The sequence below is a fragment of the Hemibagrus wyckioides genome, linkage group LG24 (genome assembly GCF_019097595.1).
Source record: "Hemibagrus wyckioides isolate EC202008001 linkage group LG24, SWU_Hwy_1.0, whole genome shotgun sequence".
Classification (NCBI taxonomy): Eukaryota; Metazoa; Chordata; class Actinopteri; order Siluriformes; family Bagridae; genus Hemibagrus; species Hemibagrus wyckioides.
In genome coordinates, this window is record NC_080733.1 from 15,757,364 (window position 1) to 15,777,805 (window position 20,442).

General features: G+C 41.4%; 1 protein-coding gene across 10 annotated transcripts in view; it reads right to left on the reverse strand.

Annotated features, from left to right (window-relative positions):
- brd4 (bromodomain containing 4) overlaps window positions 1-20,185 on the reverse strand; it is a 51,336-nt gene extending 31,151 nt beyond the window's left edge. For 3 of the 10 annotated variants that reach the window (XM_058378264.1, XM_058378270.1, XM_058378260.1), the window contains exon 1: window positions 2,962-3,707. In XM_058378264.1, coding sequence (XP_058234247.1) covers window positions 2,962-3,062 — 101 coding nt within the window. In that variant the 5' untranslated portion in view covers window positions 3,063-3,707. Of the gene's footprint in view, window positions 1-2,961; window positions 3,709-14,369; window positions 14,526-18,888; window positions 19,207-19,666; window positions 19,791-20,102 lie in introns of those variants that run through there. The other 7 variants (XM_058378265.1, XM_058378263.1, XM_058378266.1 and 4 more) reach the window with 6 other exon arrangements.
- Window positions 20,186-20,442: the final 257 nt, after the last annotated feature.

Here is a 20,442-nt window from a genome sequence, read left to right on the forward strand (position 1 = left end):
CCAACACGGTCGTCTAATCGTTTTAATTCAGCCGTGCAGTGACGGCGCTGGGATTATGGAAATGCTTGAGTTTTCTGTCGAGTCTGTATCCATCACATATAGGCCCTAAACCTGGCGCAGCACATAACGATATATTGCTTCCTTAAAAAACTAGCCTTAAAACAAAACACCTCACTTCTCCCCTCCATCCAGCTCACATGGACTGCCTTATTCACACGTGATCCACACACTTCACGGAAACCATTTCTTGCTAAGGACTGGATAAATTCATTCATGTCTCTGATATTCAAATCCACCATTTTGTTTTTGTTTGTTTGTTACAGGTAACTGATGAGTGACGAGTATAATCCTTCCTGAATCGATCGCATGTGCTGTCTAAAGGAGCATGCGTGTTTATATACACATTCTTCTCTATATAACGTGACATAGCTTTCAGTTTTCTAGAAATAACTGCATGAGGCAGGCACATCTCTGCCTTTAACCTCTCGATGTTAAATTCCACGACATTTTTGTAAACGATCCAAGTAGAATTCTCCGTATTCCCACTGCTGATGCACATAAACCAAGCATGCATGGCCACGTGCAAGGAGTTTAAACTGAAATAACTCGGAGCAAGAGCGGTGACATGGAGGAGACGTGTAAGAATGCACTTGTAGACGTGACGGAGACAGTACAATCTCGATCTCGCCCAAACAGAGCTACAGACAGGCTTAATCTGCGGATTTGAAGCTAAAGTCTCTCTCTTGTCGTGTTTGTAAACTGGTCTGTCGAGCCGAGACCAGGTGATCTACAGGAAAAACGCTTTCATGTGTATCCACATCATCTACAGCACAACAGCGAATATTTCATTCTGGGAAAATCTCCAGTTTAAGGTGTTGCTCTAAATCGCTGGAGTGAAACACAGGACTCTTTTCTTTCCCCCTCCGAGGAAAGCATTTGTGGCCGTTTCTAACATAATCAGTACGAGTCAAAGTAAACACTGATTCTATCTGCACACGAAGACCACAAAACACTTCAGGACTGTGAGAGCAAACACTTCCAGTTTAGGGTCCTGTGTCTAAAAAGAAGGATTAAACTTTATTAAAAAGAAGAAAAAAAAAACATGCAGCTAAGCCTGTGTCCTCTTAAAACTTTCACTTTTAGAGTGTACGAATTCTGCGAGTTTATTTAAGGCATTTATTTTATTAAACTAGATTTTTTTTTATATTGATCTTGGTGCTTAGACTCGTGCTGTACTGTCGCTACAGATGTGTTAGGAAAGGCTGGAAAAAAACCACCCGGTGAATTATCTACACTGCCAAGAAAGTTCCTGCTAGACCTGTGTGTGTGTCTTAGGAACATAAACAAACAAACAAACAAACATGATGCCTACGAGAACAATCGAGTCATGCACACTTGGTTTATTTACAGCTACCGAAGGAAAAAGTGGGAATAAACCGGCGGAGGCGTTCCTAACGGCTGTTAAAAAACTTCCCCCTGCTTCATTTCCTTCCTCAGCAAAGCCTCTCTGGAATAAGAGTTGACCTTTGACCTCGGCATAAATCATTGCAAACTCCTGTGGAATGCTTGGTGAAAGAGGAAGTGGCTTTAGCTAGCATGAGCATGAAGAGCAGCAAAAAAAAGCCAGGAAATCTGGTTCTGTAAGGCAGCCAAGCCCATGTACAACCACATGAAAAAGAAAGTCAGCAAGTTTTTATTTTTCACAAAGAGACGACAACAAACAAAAAAGAAGGACGCACACAAAAGTAAAAAATTAATCATTCGTGTGTGTGTGGGGACTTCCAGAAGAAGAGAAAAAAAACAAAACAAAAAGCTCTCCCGAACATAGGAAGACGGAGGTTGGTTATTGGCTTGAAAGCTTGTGTATAAATAATAAATGCTGCTCTGAGTTGGCGCTGACTCGGCCTCGCTCTGGACCTCGCTCCTCTCCGGGAAGATCTGAGTCTAAAGCCTGAATCCCAAGACGTGTTTGTTTCACCTCCAGACACACACATGTACACACACACACACAAATGGAAGGGAAGGCATGCTGAAAACATTAAAGTCCCAGCAGTGGAAAAAACGGCAGCGGTCATCCTCAGCCGGTCGGTATACGGAGAGCGGCATGTGCACTATGCTCCTCCGTGTCACGAACTTTTTCCAGCGTCTGGGTGTTGCAACGTTCCATGCGTTTGCATCAGTCTGACTCTGTGTGGATCTGACAAAGATAAGGTCTGTGCGGTGAAAAAGGTCAGATGCGGTTCACAGCTGTGGGTCACTGTGTGAGGTAAACCATTTAAAGTGTCGCTCAATACCAGCAAATGAGGCTGTAAAAGTTCCATGCTGTCACTTGCGCCGCATTTTCCGTATTGTTTACGCAAAACAGGACTCTGACAGTATGGAAAAACAACGTCTTGGGGGTTAACGAAGGATTTGTCTAAACACAATGAGGGCTCAAAAAAATAAATAAATAGATAAATAATAATACTAATAATATCATCATCAAGGTAGAAGTATTCATGTTGAGTTGAGCTGGGAGCGGTTTCCAAAACCTTTGCCTGCTGCCACAACAAATACGCCACCCCCATCTTCCTCCGAAAGCACCCCCTCCCCCCGGCTTACTCACACACACACACACACACGAACACACACACACACCCCCTCTCTCACCAGGAGGCTGCCTGGCCAGGGTTTTTTAAGCTTTCCTTGCTAACAATGAACACTGTTTTCTCTTTTTGAAGCCATTTTGTCCAAAAAGATATATATATTAAAAAAAAAACAGGAAAGTGTGTTGAAAAAGTGTCTAAAATCTATGGCGTGTGTACAAACACGGCTCATTCTCTCACACGGTTACTGCGATCTGATCGGTTCTACAAACAAACCTGGACAGAACTGTTGAGGAAAAGGTTATTAAACTTTATAAAGCTACATACACACAAAAAAACATGGTGGAAATAAAAAGAAAAGTTTAAGACACGTTACCTTTTTACAGCTGCGGAATAATGTGCAATTTTTTCCAAAAGGGCATCCAGTGTCTGAAAATCCAGCAAATCATTGGACTTGGAATGCATCTTGTAATCCATTTATAGGTTCTCCGGAACAAAAACCGAAAGGAACAAAACAGAGAGAGGGGTAAAACTTTTTTCTTTCTTTCTTTTCTCAATGGACCGCTCTAATCCCCGAACATGAGCACAGCTAGCTTTCAAATCTCCAGTTCAGATAAATGTGTCCCGAGATCCAGTGTGCCGAACACATGTTAAATCCACAGGAAGTCCACAATAATCCTGAGAGTAGTGAAGATTTTAAGTCCTGAGAAGTCCAGAAAAGAGAGCTCCTGTTCGCCTTAACGAGAGAGAAAAAGAGAGCGAGTGAGAGAGAGACAGAGAGAGAGAGCGAGCGCGCGGGTAGAAGAGGCCCGAGGCCGGCTAGCTGCGTTAGCTCTGTGCGCCGGTCTTCTCTGTTCCCCCTCCCCCTCTCAGGAGGACAACGGCCCAGTCGCCACAGGCACTTTGCCCCATTGTGTCCCACCACCAAAAGCCCCGCTCATTCAACACCCGGGCACACCGATGGAGAGATAAAGAGAAAGAGAGAGAGAGAGACGCCAAGGAATCGGAAAAAAAAATCCAGAAACTGAGCTTTCTTTTTTCCCTCCTCTCTCCCGAAACAGCAGCGTGCTCTTACTCAACGGTGAAAATGGCTCTGCCGCTTCCTCATTCAGAACAGTCTCTGCCCACACACACACACACACACACACACACACACACCCCTCCCTCCGCTCTCACTCTCTCTCTCTCTCTCCCTCTCTCTCTCATATACTCTTGCTTACTCGTTGGTTCACTCAACCCCTCCCTTCTTTACCCATCAATAGCTGGAGGTCTCTCCACCCTCCCACCCTTCCTGCCTCTCTCTCTCTCTCTCTCTCTCTCTCTCTAACGCGCACACACACACCCCTTCATCTCCCCCACCCCCTGCTTCCCTACTACCATTCGGTCCTCCCTTCCCCCTGCCCAATTCCTTTTTAGCTTCAGCTCAAACCAAAGCAAGGTCCCCCTTATCTTAGCTACAAACACACACACGAGTCTAGACTACAACAGCACAAAAGAGGAACCTTACTACAATTATAAAAAGCCGTCTAACATGTACAACAGAGGTAGAGTGAACAGAGAGAGAGAGAGAGAGAGGGGGCGGAGCTTATTTCATTTCTCCTACAGAAGAGTCATCACTGGAAAAAAAAAAAAACCTTTTGAAACAAAAATAAAAAAACAAACTGATAGAGGCTGAAGGTCTCGCCATGCTAGAAAACACCGTTTCCGTTTCCTGTTATGTCAGACGGCATGGAGGGAACCCCAACTCACAGTCACAGGGACTGAATTATAGACGGATGGACCTGTGTGTGTGTGTGTGTGTGTGTTAGAGAGAGAGAGAGAGAGAGAGAGAGAGAGAGAGGGAGATGGAATTATTCTCCCAGAAGGCATCTCTTTCCACTTCCCTCTTCTAATCAAGCTGCCATCTGTCTACACAAACGTTTCTCACATCATGACACGGCTAAATCCCTTCACTCTCGCGGAGCTCCTCGCGCTGTTCACCAAGGTGAAGGCGCACGTCACCATGGAAACACGCAACCGGGTGCGACAGGAAGGAAGAAAACAACCGGACCGGACCGGACCGACGTCCCACATATGAGGAACATATGGGTGCGATTAGTGACGGAGGCGTGAGAACGTGAGCATGCCAAACCCAACTCGTGGGACCTTTGGGGAAGGGGTAGGGGGATCTGGATAACGATACACGTCCACGTGTTGGACGGATCATGGTGTACACCCTTTACTCCATACAAACTACTAACACAAGGACTGACAAATAAAACAGAATGAAAATCACTAGAGGTGCCAAGACATGATGTGTTTACAAGATCCATAACACGTTAGGATGATGATGAAGTGTTCTCGACTGAGATCGAAGGCATCGATTAACACAGACAGGTTTATATTAACGTGCAACACTTTATATCAGGTTTATATTAACGTGTAACACTTTATATCAGGTTTATATTAACGTGTAACACTTTATATCAGGTTTATATTAACGTGTAACACTTTATATCAGGTTTATATTAACGTGTAACACTTTATATCAGGTTTATATTAACGTGTAACACTTTATATCAGGTTTATATTAACGTGTAACACTTTATATCAGATTTATATGAAAGTGCTCACTTTATATCAGGTTTATATGAATGTGTTCACTTTATATCAGGTTTATATGAACGTGTAATACTTTATATCAGGTTTATATTAACGTGTAATACTTTATATCAGGTTTATATTAACGTGTAATACTTTATATCAGGTTTATATTAACGTGTAATACTTTATATCAGGTTTATATTAACGTGTATCACTTTATATCAGGTTTATATTAACGTGTAATACTTTATATCAGGTTTATATTAACGTGTAATACTTTATATCAGGTTTATATTAACGTGTATCACTTTATATCAGGTTTATATTAACGTGTATCACTTTATATCAGGTTTATATTAACGTGTATCACTTTATATCAGGTTTATATTAACGTGTAATACTTTATATCAGGTTTATATTAACGTGTATCACTTTATATCAGGTTTATATTAACGTGTAATACTTTATATCAGGTTTATATTAACGTGTAATACTTTATATCAGGTTTATATTAACGTGTTCACTTTATATCAGGTTTATATGAATGTAATACTTTATATCAGGTTTATAATTAACATGTTCACTTTATATCAGGTTTATATTAACGTGTATCACTTTATATCAGGTTTATATTAACGTGTAATACTTTATATCAGGTTTATATTAACGTGTAATACTTTATATCAGGTTTATATTAACGTGTATCACTTTATATCAGGTTTATATTAACGTGTATCACTTTATATCAGGTTTATATTAACGTGTATCACTTTATATCAGGTTTATATTAACGTGTAATACTTTATATCAGGTTTATATTAACGTGTATCACTTTATATCAGGTTTATATTAACGTGTAATACTTTATATCAGGTTTATATTAACGTGTAATACTTTATATCAGGTTTATATTAACGTGTTCACTTTATATCAGGTTTATATGAATGTAATACTTTATATCAGGTTTATAATTAACATGTTCACTTTATATCAGGTTTATATTAACGTGTAATACTTTATATCAGGTTTATATTAACGTGTAATACTTTATATCAGGTTTATATGAATGTGTTCACTTTATATCAGGTTTATATGAATGTGTTCACTTTATATCAGGTTTATATGAATGTAATACTTTATCAGGTTTATAATTAACATGTTCACTTTATATCAGGATTACATTAATGTGTTCACTTTATAACAGGTTTATATCAATGTGTAATACATTTTCATTTCTATAGAAGTGAATCTGTTCAGGACAGAGTTTTCTGTTTCTCAGGGTAGAGTGAAAAAGAGAGGCTGGTGAAGATATGACTGTACAGCTGCTGTACCGTAAGCGATGAAGCAGAACTAACTTGTTTCCTGAACATTAAATGTATCTAGAAACAGATAAAAGGTACGTCTCATTCATTCGTCGAAGGAATGACTTTTCAGGCATGTCGTTATAGAGAGAAGAGTACGGTTGCATCATGGACGATTATTTTCTTATAACAGCACTTGCCTGCATGCGTTAGTCTAAACAAAATCCCAGTATATTCACAGTATTGGGAGATCTTTCTGGGATGGACATTAGCACTTTTATCAGGAAACCTGATCATGTGAAATATGTTACAAATCATGTAAAAGTATCAGGATATACTAAGACTTAATCATCATCATCTAGTGCTCATTTTAACAGAAAAAAAAATCTGACATGGGGATTTTTCTCTCTGATGCGCAGCAGTTCTTTAATAATAAAAAACCCCATAAGGTAAATACACATTATGTTTGTAGTTTTGCTCATCCTCGAGAGAAACTGCATTATTTACGGATGCCTCACGTCCTGGAAAAGTGCCCGCCCCTTCGTGTGGGGGAAGCCCAAATCTAATTGCACTAAACAGATAATCCTGTGTGCTCCGTGTGCTCTCGTTTACTGGCAGGATCACGACAGACAGAGAGAGAGAGAGAGAGAGAGAGAGAGAGAGAGAGAGAGAGAGAGAGAGAGAGTGTAAATACTGTGGAAAAATAAATGCAGCTCAATAAGGATATCCATCAGAAAAAAGAGAGAGGGTTATATTAGGGGGGGGGGGATTGGATTTTAATTGAAGTAAGGAGTGATCTGATTTCCTCTCCTGGCCTCTGATCATTTTTACAAACACTAATCTAATCACGTTCAAACACTACACACACGTTCACACAATGAGCCATCACTTACTCCAACAATAAAAGGTGGGTGTCTCGTCTCTGTGGCTTGGGTGGGGGGGGGTGTGAATGAGTGAGGGAGTGAATGAGTGCGTCTGTAAGTGTATGTGTGAGTATGTGTATATATGAGGAAGTGTGTGTGTGTGTGTGTGTGTATATATATATATGAGTGAGTAACTACAGAGGATGGGGAATTACAGCAAAGCTGGGGTTACTGTTACACTTAGAGACACACCCCACCAGAACCAGATATAGATCTACAGGGACAGATGTGAGAGACTGGCTTTTGTATCCCTTCATCTCGCTCTTCCAGAAATAAACCCCAAATGACACCCCCCCCCCACACACACACACCCCTTTAATATGCCATTTTCTGAAACTGTAAAAAGAAACACAGAAACATGGCAACAGAGATAGAATTAAATTCTAAATTCTACTTCATTATTTATTTAAAAAAAACAATGAATAAATAAATAAGCAATAACAATAATAATTCTATATACATTATAATGCAACACTAATTTATTATTTATTTAATTATTAATTAATTTAATTATTAAATTAATACACAATGCTACACATGCACAATATATTATAAATAAAATATTTAAATAAAAAAAACTTCTGAACTCATTCCAAAATAAATAAATAAAAATCCAATCTAAAAATAGTGAAATATGAAATGAATGAAATGAAATGAATAATGAAATACTGAAACTATTTTAAAATAGATAAATAAGCAGGCAGAGAGACAGAGAGTGACATTGAACCGTCACACTTTAACCCATCGACACTGTTCTCTGTAGCTGTGCAACTAATTACTTTACCACACCTGGTCAAATGCCACTGCTGAACTGGGAGGAGCCTGTGACCTGTGACCTCAAACCCAAACCAGCAGTCATTAAAGGCGACACTATCTCCAGAGCATGTCGGCCATTTTCACTTGCGCCGCCTCTGAAAACAAAAAGCTCCAATGTCCAACAGCTCAGGAGATACGGTGTATCTGATTTCACGTGTGATCACAACCTTTTGTGAAGCCTGTTCCCTCCCCCACATACACACACACACACACACACACACACACAACAAGGTCCAGGGTGCAATCAGTCCACGTGCCATATGCATCTTTCCCCATGACAATACAGCAGCTGCCGGGGTGACAAAGAGGCAGCCGGGATCCTGAGAGATTCAAGAGGAGCTGGAACAACACACACACAGCTACCATTTGGGGAGGATTGGTGTGTGTGTGTGTGTGTGTGTGTGTGTGTGTGTATATAGAGTAGATAGAGGACGAAATGCAGCTGGGGGCTGGGGGTTGTGGCAGGAAGAGTCGTAGGCAGAAAGACATGAAAGAAAATAACTGTGTCTGAGGAAGCGCCGTCAGACTTCTGAGGTCATTAATCATGTGAGTGGCCAGAACTAACAAGAATCTGGCTGGAGGATTGCGAGCACATACACTCTCACACACACACACGTGCACCAGAAGCAGGTGATGGTGAGATAATGAGTAGGACAAGAATTACAGCAGGGAAAAGGGGGAAAAACATTCAAAGCCTTTTCATCGGCTTCATACGTCCAATCCTGATGTAATGAAGAGGAGTGGAAAAACTTCTCTCCTCCCATCTGTTCAGAACACAACCTACCCTCCACACACACACGTACACACACACACACACTCCCCATCTGTTGTCTGTACCCAGGGATGACACAGCAGTCACACACCGGCACAGTGGAGCACCAGCACTCGCCCTCAGCGTCCCTCGATGTTTAGTCTCTAGAGTTTCACTCAGTCTACGGCACATCCCTCAGAAATACAGCAGCCAATCACGGGCCAGAGAATAAAAACGCACTATTATTTAATCTCGACACACACACACACACAGCGTGACCCGCAGCACAAAGGAGCTGCACGACTCATGAACTGCACATTTATTACACAAAGGTAACAAGGTGTGTTTTAAATATAAATAAATAAAATTACAGCTCAGTTTTTTTACTGAAACACAACTCAAAGCTCTGGCTATATCGCCGATGTGACTAATAACTCAGACAGATATCTGATGATGTATTTATTTATAGCCTTCCAGAAGAGCTGAGCATTAAACATCACTGCTTCAATCTAATTTTAACTTTTCAATCGAGATATTTATATCTGTCTACATATATAAACTGTATCTGTACATTAATATTCTATAACAGCTCAATGTCAGGTCCATATTAATGCTCTCATTCTAAGATTATAGTATTGTTTCTATAGTAACAGCTCATACACCAGGACAGTGTGCTGGACACTGTACATAATCTAAGACTAAGAATAAACAGCTGAATAAAAAACGTGCACTTTCCATTTTTAATGTCAAATGACCGTTTTTTAAGAGAGATAGAGCTAATGTGCGTTTATAGTCGCTATAACATAAGCGAAACTGAAATGAACTCGTCTCTCGGATGCTCCACAAGATGACATCTAACCGCTAGCGAATGTGCAATTTTTGCCAAATCACTGCAGACTGTACTCCGCTCTGCATCACGCCCCATCACACCACCACAGCTTGTGGTATTTTCACTATAGCAATAAAACAATTGCACCCCAGGAGTAATAAACTGGTCAGTCGCCTGACCACCACCAGACAGGTTATAGAACATTTATAACACATCCAACACAAATCGCATCTTCTAGCAGCTTTCACCCCGTCAAACATGAATCACATAGAATCAGCAGGGCCTCCATACAGGTTATAATCATTAAACTGATGAATTACGTGATGTGTTTGAACCCTGTGAATGCTTTATTCATGATCTCTGACCCCGTACCAATCAGCAATGATCATCACACAAGTCCCCTAGTAAGTACAATAAAGTATTCATTTAAGATAATGTATTCATTTAAGATAATGGCTTCTTCCATCTTTCCCAGAAAGGATAATACAGAACGCGCAAGAGGCCCAGAAGTCTTTCTAAGACGGCGATGTGACACTAAATGCTAAATTCTTGCTAAGATTTCATTTAACAGTCTGGAAGACTAAACCAGAACTGGAGCTATTACATGAATAATGTAAGCGTGAATGAGTAAGGGGTTTATCATCTAGGTCTGCAGAACAGAACTGCAGCAGAAGGAGGTGGTGGGATTTTATTGATCACCACAAGCTGCTGCACTCTTCTGCAAGGACCTCAACCCCCGACCGGGCCGGAGGTAACCATCACAGTAGCATCTGCATGCAGGATCTAATCACCATCAAGGATCTCTGTCGTCTGAGCGAGTAAACACGCGGCGCTCTGATTCAGTCTGAGAGCGTCAGAGCTTTTGATGAAGACATCCTTCATGCTCCGCTTAATCTTCGCCAGCTAAATACATGAGGCGGTGTAACGTGATCATTACCTCAGGGATTTTGATATTTTTTTACAAGCCGTGTGTACACGTGTCTGAAAAGATTACACTGTATTTTGTATTCTAGGAATAACCCTAGGATAATAGAATATAAATCCCTTCCATGTTGACAACCTTTTAATACGTTTACAGACACTTCAGGAAGCGCTCACTTTCTCACCGAAACAAAACCTGTTGTGTGTTTAAAAAAAATGCAGAAAAAAACAGAAGCGACTCGAGGTTAATTACTGCGTTCCCAGAACAGATGTAGTGACATATATGTTACGATCATACAAGTGTGACGACTGTTTATACATCATGAAGATACACCAACATCCTCTGACACATTTCTGGAAATCGTGCCCCGCCCGAATGGGACCAACGACTCGTTATAGTCAAGCTTTAAGATTTATTACATTTCAGCTTGATGACACTGTGTATACGTGTTTCGGTTTCCAGTACAGCCTTCCTTTACAAACTGCCCTTTCAACACAGGAACACGTGGGGGGCGGAAACCCCCAGCATGTGACCAACAGCCTCTGCATAAGTCGGCACCCTTTATGGGTCAATGATGAATAAAGGGGTTTCTACACGCTTGCGCTATATCATTTATGAAGATTCTTGCGCATGTTGTACCTGGAACACATCAATACATCGTTTCCTCCATCTTTTGGTGACATGTAAAGGTGCAAAATGACCAGAACGCACATATTTGCCCCGAGTTCTTACGACTGGTATGACCTACAGCGCCAGGAGGCATTAGTGACGGGAGGGGAAAAAACAAAAAAAGTTTGGGAGCTTAACTCCATGCAAATTAGAAGCAAAGTGATTGAAGCGACAAGTGCATGTATGGCTGTGGCGCTAAAACACCCAGGGTTTATTTGGTTTCAAACATTCAAAACAACAAACATTTCTTCCTGTAAACTCACTAGGGCTTGGAAATGTTACAAAAAAATATCCTGTACATCCTGACATTAGCAGTCAACCCATTAGTAAACTAGGGTTAGTACATGTCCACTACATGGCACCAGAGTAGCGCAGAAGTTTGGGTGATGATGACATGACATAATATTGAGATCAGAAGATAATAAATGATGTTTCAATACTTAACATCAATCTTTCAAATACACTAATGTCCATTTTGTACTCCTTTGTGATTAGTTAAATCTTCTTTAACCTGTTACGGTATTAAATGCATCACTGAACACTTGCTTATTTTATCGCAGCACTGCTGCATGGCTGGAACCTTGTGCTTGTGATGTGTATAACAGATCTTTTGCTAAGGAATGCCTTGACGAATTGTGATGCGATATTTTTCCGATGGTGAGAGTGCAGCATTACGCCTAGACGTGTGCAAACGCGTTCTTAACCTGATTGAGTTGTGGCATGTGGTGAGAAGTGTAAAAGGTCACAGACGCATGCTCAGACCATAGCTGCAAGCCTTACAGCGCCATGTCGGTGTAAAGTTCAGATTTATTTCATTTCATTTTAATATACAAATTCATCACTTTTTAAACAGGACAGTACTGACGTTCCTCAAAGTGAGCTTTTTCGATTTATTAACATCCATGACAGATTTCCGACCTACTGTTATATTAATTAACATCAGCATGTCGTGTGATTAAACGATCATTAGCTCAAACAAACGTGTGTTGGTTCCAGTTTAATGCTTCAATGATTTGTTTGGGAAGAATGATGCAGAGTTTTTCAGGAATCAGTAAATGATTCCAGCTACCTATACGATGTACACTGATCAGGCATAACATTATGACCACCTGCCTAATATTCTGTTGGTTTCCCTTTTGCTGCCAAAACAGCCCTGACCCGTCCTGCACTGTGTATTCTGACACCTTTCTATCAGAACCAGCATTAACTTCTTCAGCAGTTTGAGCAACAGTAGCTTGTCTGTTGGATCGGATCACACGGTCCAGCCTTCACTCCCCACGTGCATCAATGAGCCTTGACCGCCCATGACCCTGTCACCAGTTCACCACTGTTCCTTCTTTGTACCACTTTTGGTAGATAATGACCACTGCAGACTGGGAACACCCCACAAGAGCTGCAGTGTTGGAGATGCTCTGATCCAGTGGTCTAGCCATCACAATTTGGCCCTTCGTCAAACTCGCTCAAATCCTTACTCTTGTCCATTTTTCCTGCTTCTAACATCAACTTTGAGGACAAAATGTTGACTTGCTGCCTAATATATCCCACCCACTAACAGGTGCCATGATGAGGAGATCATCAGTCTTATTCACTTCACCTGTCAGTGCTCATAATGTTATGGCTGACCGGTGCATGTATCTTGTAATCTTGATAAACTGCTGTCTGACTTTGACAGCGCTGTTGGTCACAACATGTGTAGTTGTTGATCTTTCGGCTGCTCCCTGAGGGTGAGGGGTCGCTACAGCAGACCAACTGGTCTGCACAACAACTTGGCACAGGTCGTTTTAAGCCGGATGCCCTTCCTGACGCAACCCTCCCGTTTTTATCCGAGAAACTGACCACTGAGCCACCAATTATTAAAATGTTTTAAGGTTAGTAACAGCAACGATCTTGTTCACAGACCCGACTTCAGTTTAGCAACCATTACTAAGCTCATCTAATGCTAGAGACTGCAGCGGACTTGTATCCAGGTTCCAGTATTTATTTCGCCATGACGACATAACATATATCATGTATATCTGGCCACACCCACTTTTCCTTTTACAGAGCCACACACACACAATCTCAGTAGAAGTCCAACAGCGTAATCCTCCTCCTTTTGGTATCTTTTAGACGAGTGTGCAGCACTCTCACTGAGATTTTAATCAAAAACAATTGTAATTGCCAGCTTCCTTCTGTTTCGGCTGCACATATGAATATGAACAAAATCCGCCATTTAAATGAATCTATCCTCATATGAAATCTGAGCTTTCTCCGCCTTACTCTATAACTCCACGGACGAGTCGCCTCAGGACTGACTCACACTTTGCCGTAAATCCCAGTGTAACGTGATCATAAAGCCTGGGGAAATCACGACATAATTACTTTTACCATCAAAATAAAGAGGTGTTTGAATGAATGACAGAAAGAGCGGTTAGTTGATTTATTTTAATGAAACATTTATACAACATGATGTGGTTCAGTAAACGTTTGTCCTTTCAATTTTGTGAGTAGTCACTGGTGTGCACTGCTTACTTAATGGGACATTAAGCCTTATATTGAATTAATTAAAATAAATTTTTAGAATTAAAGAGAGAGAGAGATAATACCAAAATACTTTGAGATGCAACATGGCTTAAAAATAAACATTAGAAAGTAAATTTAAAACAATTAATCCCTGATTCCTGTCAGCTTGTGATTATTATAAAACAATAATATAAAGACACCTTAACATCAGCGATCTTTTAGAAAGAAAGAATGCGTATTATGACAATTCATATTGCGATATCGATGTTGTATGTTTGTATTGCTGAGCCTTCAAGATGCTATTAAAGACTCGTTAAGGGATTCGTTAATGATGTGGGATTTCAGTCTGTGGTCTCAAAGGTGAAGGATAATTAGAACATGGCATTTTAAAAGGTAACAGGTTACACACGTTTCTCACGTACAGTTCAATGTGCACCGTGTCTGTGTACACGAAGCTAGAGGACAACGAAACAAAAAGAAAGACTTACATGCTAAGGTCAGGAGTCCCTCCCCTCCCTATCTGAGTGTGCTCATGATCCCCCACTCAGCAGAGGAGCTGCTCTCGACCACGCCCAGAGAAACGTCAGCCAATCGGTGGGAGGACGAGCGGAAGATCTTGCGCAAGCCTGATCAGGAGACCACTGCTGTAGACATGAGACAGAGAGAGAGAGAGAGAGAGAAAGAAAGAAACTGTCAGCATGATGTATTCAGATCCACCACACGACAAATAAGATTATCTCCCTGAAGTGTTTTTGAGCTTTGGAAAGGTGCGACATGAATTATGACTACACACTCATTCACACACACACACTAAGTGTTTCAACAACTTGACACATTTCACTGCTGATCATTATCTGACGTGACATTCTTCTTCAAACCACGCAAGACCTATCCGTTATCTTTTGGTCATTTGAGTGGATTAAGAAATAAAGATTTAGTGGTGGTTTCAAAATAAAACTCCACTCAGGGCAGCTGTACGTGATGAGAAAACACCATGAGGGTGAGAAAGAAGGAATTTAGTGCGTTAATTTAGCATGTAGAGTCGCAACTGGGTCTGAAAAAGACTAGGGGGAACTTCAGGGCTTCTTCTGGTTTCTGTACCATCCTTTCTAGGAAAATGATCTCAGATGACTCGATCTAATCCGGCTAAACTCATCCAGATCTCAAATGTGCACAGATAATTGAACTGCCCTTTTCGGAATGAAAACAAAACAACAAATTTCACACAGTGAATTATATTTCTGGATAAAACATGACCAAACACGCTGCTTTAGAATACAGTACAGATCAGGTCCTCCTGTACATGGACATTTAGGATGTATTACTGAAAAAGACTCATCACTGACTATCGTCGATTCGTTCAACGGCTCTGAATCGGTTTACACCAACCTCTTCGTTAATTCCCGCACACACACACACACTTAAGAACAAGCGTGTTAAGAAATTAGTGTCAGTGTTGTCACAGCAACCGGACTTCGGCGACGACCCAGAGAATTCGGAAAAGGGGAGGAAAACTGAAAACACAGCAAAAATCCTACTGCCAGTATAATGCTAATCAAGCCAAGAGGAATTATGGGATGAAGTGTACAAAGTCTCAGACTGTGTGAGCTACCACCTCCTTCGCAGGCATCTGATAGCAACCTCACGCAATCTGCATGCACTTTGCTCGACCTAACAGTTATGTACATAGACGCCTGTGATGAGTGAAAAAAAAAAAAAGGCACGCAAACACACACACACACACACTCAGAAAAAGGTTGCACATTGACAACAAACAGCTAAAAAGTTAGTAGCAGTACTTCATCCTGGCTCTACGAGGGCAGGTTTGCAGCTTACAGAGCAAGGACACCCTGTATCACACACTGTCACTGTGTGTCCAAAACACACCATGGCATCAACTGACACGACACGCCTTCCCCTACAGGCATGATCAACATTTCTATAAAGAACATAATGTTCAGCCTGACAACTTTAGAAAGCAGCACAGTGCACATGCAGGACTTTCACACCCTCAGAGGGAAATTGTTTTGCTGTTTGGTTTAATTGTTCAACAAACAAAACAGAAAAACAAAAACGTTGGGGGAGAAGTGTGCTGAAAAAGAAAAAGAAAAAAAAAATCACCAGAGCATGGAGAAGGCAGAACTGGTGCTAAAACATTCAGGTTAATCTTATGCACGAGCTACTTAAACGGGTTTCATTTCTCTTTTTTAAAAATCTCCCGAACACATCACCTTTCTGCAGTGCTACAGCGCCGTCCTTTAGTATACACGGCATGTCTGATTCACTTCCCAGAGCAGAGTTGATTCAGAGTCAAATCGCTCCAGCTCACTAGAGATCATTGGGAGGCGCACTGAGAACACCTCAATCAGGCCATGTTTATACACTATATTGCCAAACGTTTTGGGACACCCCTCCGAATCATTGAATTCAGGTGTTGGGCTCGGGCCCCTTTAGTTCCAGTGAAAGGAACTCTCAATGCTTCAGCTTCATACCAAGACATTTTGGACAATTTTATGGTCCCAACTTTGTGGGAACCTTATGTTAGATGAGAAGGCCTGGCTCAGTCTCCGCTCTAATTCATCCCAAAGGTGTTCTGTGGGGTTGAGGTCAGGACTCTGTGCAGGCCAGTCAAGTTCCTCCACACCAAACTCTCCCATCCATGTCTTTATGAACCTTGCTTTGGTCACTGGTGTGCAGACATGTTGGAACAGGAAGGGGTCATCCCCAAACTGTTCCCACAAAGTTGGGAGCATGAAATTGTCCAAAATGTCTTGGTATGAAGCTGAAGCATTAAGAGTTCCTTTCACTGGAACTAAGGGGCAGAGTCCAGTCCCTGAAAAACAACACCTGTATTCAATGATTTGGAGGGGTGTCCCAAAACTTTTGGCAATACAGTTTAACTGGGCATTAACGTGCATCCTGAGTGATTTGATTGTAAACAGCAGGTGTGAATGTTAAATGCGCCTCGAAGACTCCTTGTGATCTGATCACTCCCAACTAGACTCAAAGATGCTTTTGGACCACCTCATAACAGCAATGAAAAAACAAATAACCTGCATCAATGCCCTATCTGGAGAAGACTGTGTGGGAATTGCAGTGAATGGCAGCGCACTCTGCAGCTAGGTTCATGGATAAACAGCAGGTGCAACTCTTCAGGCCATCTCTCATTTATTTATAAGTTTCGTTAACAGATTAAAACATTTCAAAACAGTCCGCATAGGTACATGAGACAGGATTAATGGGACATTTTTGTCTACAAATAAAAGCAGTAGAAGAAACATGTAGGACCGCTTTCCTCTGGCGGGAACACGATCACAAGCAGGTGACTCAAGATGCACTCATCACGCCTGGTGTGAGCGGATCGGAGTCTCGACTGTCCACCTGTTAGCCGATCACTCGGAGAGCATGTTAACGCCAGGTGTAAACAGGGTCTTTAAAGCTCTGACGTGTTTAACGGACCGAGCCAAGCAGAAGAACCCATCAGCGTTCAATCAAACAGACTGAACCATGCATGTGTGAAAACCGTACACCTGAGAAGAACCGGGACTGAGAAGAACACAAAGACGAGGCAAGCATCAACGTCACACCTCAAGTTAAAGCGACAACAATATCAACAAAAACTCAACAAGGAAACCTTGTGCTAAAAGCAAAGAAGAAAAATTACCCATATCCAAAACACCATATGAGGACATATGAACTGTTTGCGTCTATATTTTATTACACACGAATCCACAAATTCATGTTCGAAGCGACACGGCATGTTACATCATGCACAAATCTACTACATATAATTAACAACAAACTCTTTACAAAGCAGAGCTTAAAAATATTCAACTTACATCACCGCAGTTGCGTTTATAAACAACTTTTAAAGTAACTCGAGCTCTATATGAAGTGCTTCAGCATTAATCGTGATCGAATGCAACATACACGCTGCATACAAGCTCCAGTCTCTGGAGTAGAAAGTGAAACTGTGATGAAAAGTGACCTCAGGAATCACGTGAAACGAGAAGCATCTTTTCTTTTGTGCCTGTGTAACTCGTGTCAATTCAGTTTACACTGCTGGGAAACAGGAATAACCTGAGAGGAGCAGGACTGCTTTTAAAGATCTCTGCTCAAAACCTGAAACGTGCATAAGCAGCCTATTTAATCACAGCGCAAGGAACACTTGGAAAACAATCCATGACAGGGCGGCGTGATGACGTGGAGATCCTGAAGTTGATTACTTTCCTAAAACAGCACGTCCTTTCACAAAGTTATAGTTAAACACGGCTTGTCACAGCAAAGCAACACTGAGCTCTGACACTGGAGACTCATTCCATAAACGTTCAACATTCCCCTTGGGAAAACTTCACTTCATCTGTGTACATGGTGTTAATCTAAACTAAATATCTGAATCTGACATTTATACACTTTCACGTGAATTAAAAGTTCATGCGCGAGACAACAGCAGCAAAACAAACCCTTACAGAAACTGATAAACAAACTAGGTTTACCGAGAGAAAAACACACAAGTAATGTCAACAAATCAAGCTACAGCCTTCCAAATGCCTAAAATTTGAGATTAGATGTTTTTACACCGCAAAACAAAGAAAATAAACCCATCCGAGAAAGGATGCTCTGACCAGTTACAGCATGCAGTGTCCGAATGTGACGTCTGCACACGGCCAAGATGACAGTCTCATTGGGTTTCATGGACAAAACCAAAACAACGCATTTTTTTTACTGTGTGAATGTAATAAAAGAAAAAGGTTTAAGAGACGCTAGGGACTTCCTGCACACAAATATGACTCTAATCATTCTGCAAAAACAAGAAATGTTCTCCTGATTACAGATTACAGCAAAAAACCTAATAAAGCCCTAGCTAGACTGTTAGCTAGCCAACATGCTAGCATGTAACAGGAGGACCAAGTTTGAAAATAAAACAAAACCATTGTTCAAAAACGCTTTTAAAGACAACATATATGTCTGGAGTGCGAGCAAATCTGTCGTGAGACACTTTCTTACAATTATATTTCAGCCTATTAAACTGAAAACGTTATTCTCGCTCTCACGCTCCGGTCCTCCGGGTAGCGCACAAAATGGCGACCACTGCGTTACAGCCTCGGAGTCCTTATTCTCAAGCGCACTTGTGGTCAATGGCACATACAGACACTTAATACTTGAGTTCTGTTTTTAATTAAGCGCGAACACAAAACGCATTTAAAATAACAACAACAATAACATGACAACAAAAAGAAAACAAGCGGCAATAATGCCTGCGCGGTACTTGTTTTTCGCCGAGCTAACTAACTTAGCTTCAACCGGCTACGCTTTGACACGGCGGGGTGGCCGAATCACAAACGGACACCTAGGGCACTAGGAAGGACGCAGAAACTATATATACACTTTACAGAACGCGTAGTGCACTCGAATAGGGCTTGTGTGGTTATTTGGGATTCCGCCTGACTGCATACTCCTGTACTACGAAGAACGAACGCTGTGGCGCATGAACTGTGTTGACATACTATATGCTGTTTAGTTGAGTACGGTAGGATTTAAGGTCTGAGCGTCAGAATTGATACTTAACACCAATATAAAAATACACAAATCTTTTTTTTTTTTAAATGTCGTTTAGCTCAGATAAATACGAGCCTACGCAATTACTGTAGAAATATATTGCGTAGTGTCGCTCGCATTCTCGAAAAGAAACCAGCGCGCTTTCTTACGCAGCGAGCGTTCAGACAGGACCAGGTTACGGAACGCAAACAGCGTAGCTTGCTTTCACGCATGTCGCGCAACCTACCTATGAGAAAATGGCCTAGAGTTGTATGGCAGCTAGCTTAGCCGCGCTAGCTAATAAACAACCTAGCCATAACAGCTAGCTAGGTGAGACGCTGAATGAAGCAGAGAGTCCTGTGATCCTGATGCACGGCTAGTAGATTAAGAAACGCCGCTTCACAACACACGCAGGTGTCCGTTGACGTTAATTAAGCTCGTTAGTCTCCCCGTTAGTCTCTGCAGGGCCTCCCTCCGGTCTCCTCGCGCTCCCCTTTCGCCGCTGCGCTGCTCACGCGAGAGTCGACGACGACTCCGATACTGACCGAGACGCTCGATAAAAGTGAGCTAAAAAAACGAGGCCGCTATCCGTCGCCTACCGTCGGCGTTTTCTCGCGTGCCAACACTCCGGTAACGTTATGCAAAAGCTTTAATTGTTTGTGGTGTTGTCTATTATTGGTTACCTTATTTAACGGGTTGTCAAGGTGCGCGCGCTCTTTTCTTTTCCCACAATCCAGAACAAACAGCTAGCGACGTCGGTGACGTCATACGCATGCCAAGCGTACGGGTCGTCGCTGACAGCTGAAAAAAAGTGTGCGCGCGCGTGTGTCTATATATACATCAATTTAATATGCATTATTTATTTTAGAAAATAAAATAAAAAAAAGTCAATTAAAAGAATGAAAAATAAAAAATGAAACTACTCTGTTTAGGAATGTGATATCTATCTAATAATAGAAATGAACTGATTTATGTTTGTGTTTATATAATGATAATACAGTAAACTTATTCAACATATACAAA